This window comes from Vipera ursinii (assembly GCF_947247035.1).
Source record: "Vipera ursinii genome assembly, chromosome: 3".
Lineage (NCBI taxonomy): Eukaryota > Metazoa > Chordata > Lepidosauria > Squamata > Viperidae > Vipera > Vipera ursinii.
In genome coordinates this window covers 6,019,803-6,027,302 of record NC_139516.1, presented here as the reverse complement: position 1 = coordinate 6,027,302, position 7,500 = coordinate 6,019,803, and the positions used below count along the sequence as shown (strand labels likewise).

The 7,500-nt window shown below is 46.0% G+C and overlaps 1 protein-coding gene across 1 annotated transcript in view; it reads right to left on the bottom strand.

The window, feature by feature from the left end:
- MYT1 (myelin transcription factor 1) overlaps window positions 1-6 on the bottom strand; it is a gene marked incomplete at both ends in the record, with an annotated part of 92,878 nt that extends 92,872 nt beyond the window's left edge. Inside the window, one exon of the mRNA XM_083360834.1 lies at window positions 1-6. This exon is cut by the window's left edge and continues 49 nt beyond it. Within this exon, the coding sequence (XP_083216960.1) occupies window positions 1-6 (6 nt within the window).
- Between the last annotated feature and the right edge of the window lie 7,494 nt (window positions 7-7,500).

The following is a 7,500-nucleotide window of genomic DNA, read 5'->3' as shown; positions in this document are numbered from 1 at the left end:
ACTCATCTGGAATCCAATAACAATAGAAGTCAACATTTTGTTCAATGAGAAACATTTTACCATCAAAGTTAAGGTGTTTCTGTAAAATTGGGATGGCCCAAAGAAAGTGGGAAAGGTCTAAGCCAGGAGTAGGCCACCTTGGCTCTTTTAGGACTCGTGGACTTCATCTCCCAGAATTCCTGAGCCAGCCATGCTGAGGGGAAAGGGAGAGGTTTCCAAGCTGAGCCATGCTGGCTCGGGAATTCTGGGAGTTGAAGTCCACAGGTCATAAAAGAGTCCAGGTTCCCCACTCCGGGTCTAAGCAAAGGGTGTCCAATCTTGGCCACTTTGAGACCTGTGAACTTCAACTCCCAGAATTCCCCAACCAACATGGATGGCTAGAGATTTCTGGAAGTTGAAGTCCACAGGTCTTAAAGTGGCCAAGGTTGGACACTTTTGGTCTAAGCCAGGGGTAGGCAACCTCAGCTCTTTTATGATTTTTGACAATTTATCACACTTATGACCGCTGCAGCATCCCAAGGATCGTGCTGTCAAAATTCAGATGCTTGGCAATTGACTTATATTTATGATCGCTGCAGTGTCCTGGGGTCACGTGATCCCCTTTTTGTGACCTTCTGACAAGCAAAGTCAAGGGGGAAACTGGATTCACTTAACAACCGGGTTCCTAACTTAACTACTGCAGTGATTCACTTAACAACCATGGCAAGAGACCTCGTAAGAACAGGAAAAAATTCACTTTAAAAAATGTCTCACTTAGCAAGGCTAAGGGCCTTGGTGGAGCAGTGGGCTGATGCCTCCTTAAGTAACACCAGCTGCCTGCAATTGTTGCAGGTTCGCATCCCACCAGGCTCAAGGTTGACTCAGCCTTCCATCCTTCCGAGGTAGGTAAAATGAGGACCCAGATTGTTGGGGGCAATTAAGCTGACTTTGTAATAATGCTGCTTTGGGGGGGGGGGGCAAAAGCCCTAATAAGCAGGCATATACATAGAATGAAGGCTATTGCTAAGCACATTTGATTTGTGCTTAGATTGTAAGCCGCCCTGAGTCTTCGGAGAAGGGCAGGATATAAATGGGATTTAAAAAAAACCACATAAATTTGGGGCTCAATTCTAGTCGCTAGTTGAAGACTATCTGTGTATAGAAGCTGACATCTCAGGTTTGACAGAAGTAAATGAAAGGCGGTCTTCAAAAATTTAATATTGAAAGAGAAATTTAAAATTGAATTTGCTGCAGTGGGAATTTACTGAGTGGAGACGAGAACCAGGAAAGGAGAGCACAAAGAAAGGATGCTAAGTGAAACACGTAGGCAAAAATTAGCTGGGTCTTAGTGGGAAAAGAAGAAGGCAAGCTCTAAAAACATCTGTAACAGAAGATAACTAGCAAAACAGGAAAGAACCCATTTTTTTCTAAGAGGTCATAAAAAAGGGGGGGTCAGAACTCCGTCAACTGAGCATGTGCAATTTGTTGTTGTTGTTGTTGGTTGCGAAGTCGTGTCCGACCCATCGCGACCCTATGGACAATGTTCCTCCAGGCCTTCCTGTCCTCTACCATCTTCTGGAGTCCATTTAAGCTCACGCCTCCTGCTTCAGTGACTCCATCCAGCCACCTCGTTCTCTGTCGTCCCCTTCTTCTCTTGCCCTCAATCTTTCCCAGCATGAGGCTCTTCTCCAGTGAGTCCTTCCTTCTCATTAGGTGGCCAAAGTATTTGAGTTTTAGCTTCAGGATCTGGCCTTCTAAAGAGCAGTCAGGGTTGTGCAATTAGTTGATTAATATTAACTGACACACCTTGCACAAATTATCTCTTAATTTTAATGTACATGGGATGTATGATTTAGTATGCAGCAGGAAATATGTAGGAGGCGGTCGGAAAGAGTGTAACCTCATAGTACCTCAGCCAGTGGGGAAAGAGGAGGGATGTGGCGGCCGGGACAGGGCTGTATAAAGAAGGGAATATTTTGGGTTGAAACTTTGGAGAGAACCAAGTTTTGATAGCTTCTCTCCCCGCTTGTTGCAATAAACGAAACAAAAGGCCTTCACTGTGCCTTGGCTGGTTATTGGTCAGGCGAGCTTGCCTCTGGTCACGAAGGAAAGTAGCCAGGAGCGCATAACAGTTTGAAATGACGGCAGCCTTCATTGTGATTGTAACCAAAATGTCCTAGTTGAAATACACATGGATTCATCACAGAATTGAAAGGGTGGTTTATTCCCCAACGAAAGGACAACTTGTGTTAGCTCTCCCTCCCTTCAACCTATGGATGTCAGCAATAGCTGGGAATAAATCTATTCCCCAAATATGCAGATATTTGCAGAATGCTCATCAAACATTTGACTTATGCCTGCCCCAACCCACCCCCACTGCTGCTCCCCATGAGATCTAATTTCAACACTTCATGGCTAATTTTGATATTTGATTTCAAGATTGGATATCTGGGGCGAACTTGATAGAAGCCGCATCATCTTGTATTGTCTTTCACAATTTGATAGCTTATTAGTGGGTTAGGACGCTGAGCTTGTCGATCGGAAAGTCGGCAGTTTGGCGGATCGAATCTCGTCCCAGCTTCTGCCAACCTAGCAGTTCGAAAGCACGTAAAAATGCAAGTAGAAAAATAGGGACCACTACGGTGGGAAGGTAACAGCATTCTGTGCGCCTTTGGCTTCTAGTCATGCCGGCCACATGACCACGGAGACGTCCTCGGACAAGCGCTGGCTCTTCGGCTTTGAAACGGAGATGAGCACCGGCCCCTAGAGTCGGAAACGACTAGCACACACGTGCGGGGGAACCTTTACCTTTACTTTTTTTTTAGAAGTTCACCTTGTCAGGTCTGCAAAAGGGAACATAATTTTAAAAATCCAAGACAGCTAAGAAAATAATTCTTGCACACGTGTGGGACACTAGCACCGCTGCCAGCATCACACAGGCGCCGGCAGCCCACTTGTGCATGCGTGCGTATGATAGCGCCATCGTGCCTGTCTGCGCATGCGCGCACGGGGCCGCACGTGTTCACGTTTCCCTGCTGCTCCCTTTCCTTCTGGGATGTAGCGGGTTTTGGACAATCGAAAAGCAATTGTGCTTGCTAAAACTGTTCTAAAAAGTTGGTAAAATTTGGAAGGTTTAAGGATATAATTTTGATCCTGGTGGGGCTATTTAGACAGTCCCAAAGTCTGGTATTGCTGATTTATTTTAGATGCTTCTTATCTTCCTTAATGGTATGCCCACAGATACCTTCATCCCTGCAGGAATATTCACATGTAATAGAGAGGTAAACAAAGGAAGTGTTACATCTGATCCCCAGCAGCCCCATAGAAAACATGTGGGTTAAGCCAGGGCTTTTCAACCTTTTCACCCATTGTGCCCATATGGCGACATCCGAGTACCACCAGTCGCCTAGCAAGGTGTCAAAAACTTGAGGACCCAAAAAAAAAGGAAAAAAGTGATGAAGTACAGGTAGTCCTCGACTTACAACAGTTCGCTTAGTGACTGTTCGAAGTTACAATGGTACTGAAAAAAGTGCCCCCCCCCCAAGCCACAGCCGAGCAAGACACCTGCCTGCCCGCCTGGCGGCGCTCTTCCTCTTGTCCGAGGTTTTCATTGTTGTGAGCATTTCTGTTGAGGATTGGCAGCAGGGGTGGGGTGGGGTGGGGTGTTTGGTTTTTATTTCCCCCCCCATCTGCTAGGTGGTTGCAGCAGGTTTTGGTCACTTCACATGACCCTGGGACACTGTGACCGTCATAAATATGAATCCGTTGCCAAGCATCTGAATGTAAATCACAAGACCCTGGAGAGGCTGCAACATTCCAGCTGATTGGTGCTTCTTCTGGGCTCAGCAGACATGCCAAGATCAGTGCCAAGCTCCAGCTGGATCCTGGCCCTGATCCTGGCGCTTCCGCTGAGCCCTGACAGCCCTGCAGCTCCAGCCATCTCTCGCTCAGGCTTGTGCGGTGCCGCCACCAGTTCAGCTCATTCCCCTCCCCTGCTACCACTTTTCTAGGATGGTTGCGTACCACCTGCCAGGTGCCAACGTACCACAGGTGTTACCTGTACCACTGGTTGAAAAGCCATGGCTTAAGCCAAGGGTCTTCAAACTTGGCCCCTTTATGACTTGTGGACTTCAACTCCCAGAATTCCTCAGCCAGACACGCTGGCTGAGGAATTCTGGGAGTTGAAGTCCACAAGTCATAAAAGGGCCAAGTGTGAAGACCCCTAGCTTAAGCAATAGAACATAGAATAATAGGGTTGAAAGGACCTTGGAGGTCATCTAGTCCAACCCCCTGCTCAGACAGGAAACCTTATACCATTTCAGGCAAATGGCTGTCCAGTCTCTTCTTTAAAACTTCCACTGTTGGCGCACCCACAACTTCTGGAGGCAGGTTGTTCCACTGATTAATTGTTCCCACTGGCAGGAAATTTCTCCTTAGCTCTAGGTTGCTTCTCTCCTTGATGAGTTTCCATCTGTTGCTTCTTGCCCTGCCTACAGGGGCTTTGGAGCAGGGGTCCCGAATGCCTGGGCTGCCCCCCCCCCAGTAGGCTGCAGGCTGTGTAAGTGGCCAGCGAGTGCAGCTGCGCAGCTCCAGTGGCGCAAGTGGCAGGTGCTAACACTTTCACACCCAGACTCTTTCCAGAGTCTCAGCATCTTTTTTATATCGTGGAGACCAAAACTGTATGCAATATTCCAACTGTGGTCTTACCAAGGCATTACAAAGCGGTATTAAGTCTTGACTACCAAAGTTAAGATACATAAAAATATGGGCTAGAGATAATACTTCTGTTAGGTGGATTCACAGCTGGTTGAAGGATTATTCCCAATAATCCTTGACATCAGCTTGGAGCAAAGTACTGTATCAGTGACTAAGAGTTGAGGGGGAAATTATCAAGTCTGCAGATGGCATGAAGATGGCAGGTTTGACTAATATTTTAAGTAAAAGAGAGGAGGTTCAGGAAAAAACTAAACAGGCTTTAGCGGTTCAACAGGAATAATAATAATACTAACAACAACAACAACAATATAACAACAACAACAACAATAATAATAGAAAGAGAATCGCTGCTCAACACAGTCTGTATATATAGCTAAGATACTGCAGTGGAGTTTGGCTTGGACAAATGTGCCACACTATCAAACAAGGAAAAATAGTGAAAACTGAAGGAATCAAGAGGCCCCACGAAAATAACATTAAGAGTCTGGATGAGGAAGATTACTACAAAGACGTGGGTGTCCTTCAAGTTGACTTGGGTATCCTTCAAGTTGGAAGGTACCTTGGAGGTCATCTAGTCCAACCCCCTGCTCAGGCAGGAAACCCTATACCGTTTCAGACAAAGGGCTGTCCAGTCTCTTCTTAACAAACTTCCAGTGTTGGAGCATTCACAGTTTCTGGAGGCTGTTACCTTCCCACCGTAGTGGTCCCTATTTTCCTACTTGCATTTTTACGTGCTTTCGAACTGCTAGGTTGGCAGAAGCTGGGACGAGTAACAGGCGCTCACTCTGTTACGCGGCACTTGGGATTCGACCCGCCAAACTGCCGACCTTCTGATCGACAAGCTCAGCGTCCTAACCCGTTGAGCCACCACGTCCCATATATATATATATATATAAATCAACACTGAGGTAAACAGAGATTAACCCCAAGATTGATATATTAAACAGTAAACAACAGCCTAATCAAGGAACTGCCAAAAACTCAACCCACTAACACTGACAGGGCAAGCCACCTCTATAAACAGAGAGCAAGTCTAGCCTTGACGATGTTACCTAGCTGGGTAATGAAACGTCTGCACAGAAACAGTCAAGCACACAATTTGAAACAGGAATAAAGGAGCAGGGAGAAGACCTTTGAATCTTACGGGGTGATTGCTGGAAAGGTAAAGTGTTCACAGATTTACAAAATGTTATCAGGTTGGGCTGTATGATCCTTAGGGGGGGATGCTTTTCCATAGAACAGCCACATGTATTATAAACAAGGTATCCTTGGTGACCACCAGTTAAGCATAAGCTAGCAGTGTTAGGCAGCTGCTAAACAGACAAATGCTATCTTGAGATGAATGAATAGAATAGAATAGAATAGAATAGAATAGAATAGAATAGAATAGAATAGAATAGAATAGAATAGAATAGAATAGAATAGAATAGAATAATGGAATGTAGAGTAGAATAGAATAGAATAGAATAGAATAGAATAGAATAGAATAGAATAGAATAGAATAGAATAGAATAGAATAGAATAGAATCGAAGCTGGAAGGGACCTTGGAGGTCTTCTAGTCCAGCCCCCTACTCAGGCAGGAAACCCTATACCATTTCATACAAATGGTTGTTCAATCTCCTCTTAAAAATTATAGAGCACTCAACAACTTCTGGAGGCAGGTTGTTCCACTGGTTAATTGTTCTAACTGTCAGGAAGTTTCTCCTTAGTTCTAGGTTGCTTCTCTCCTTGATTAGTTTCCATCCGTTGCTTCTTGTCCTGCCTTCAGGTGCTTTGGAGAAGAGCTTGACTCCCTCTTCTTTGGGGCAACCCCAATTAATTCAAGCAGAGTCCCAACCTGGCATTCATTACCCTGAACAGATTCTATTCGGACTACAACGGTGTCCTTTTATTATGATTTATTTAAGTATATCCCAACTTTATTATTTTTACAAAAAAACTGAAGGCAGTGAACATATCCAACACTCCTTTCTTTTCCTGTTTTTCCTCACAACAACCCTGCGAGGTGAGTTGGGCCAAGAAAGAGGGACTGGCCCAAAGTCGCCAAGTCGGCTTTCATACCTAAGGCGGGACTAGAACTCACAGTCTCCTGGTGATTGGACCAAAGTCACCGAGCTGGCTTTCCCACTTAAGAAGGAACTAGAACTCACTATTGCCTAGTGATTGACCCAAAGTCTCCCAGCCGACTTTGATACCTAAGGCGGGACTAGAACTCACCATCTCATAGTCATTGGCCCAAAGTCACCCAGCTAGCTTTCATGACTAAGGCGGGACTACAATTCACAGTCAGTTGGTGATTGGTCCAAAGTCACCCAGTGAGTTTTCATGTCTAAGACAAGACTAGAACTCACGGTCTCCCACTTTCTACCCTGATGCCTTAACTCAGGGGTCTTCAAACTTGGCCCTTTTATGACTAGTGGACTTGAACTCCCAGAATTCCTCAGCCAGCGTGCCTATATCTTCCTTAGCAATGGGAATGTTGGGCTTACTTATGGTTGTAAGTCCAGGACTTACCTATATGTCTAGTCTGTCAAAGAGAAGGATTAGGGGCTGACAGGATAACTGTCTTCCAGTATTTGAGGGGCTGTCACGGAAAAGAGGAGATCAGCTTATTCTCTAAGCGCCATGGCTTTTGCTGTGTAACACGAGCCAGTGGCGTAGCGTGGGGGGTGCAGGGGGGGCCGGCCGCACTGGCCGCAACATCTGGGGGGGCGCGCTCGCACTGAGCTGCTCAGGGAGCCCCAAGGACTGCACAGAGTCGGCTTGGCTCCGCTCTCGAGCTGCTCTTTCTTGCAAAGCGAAAC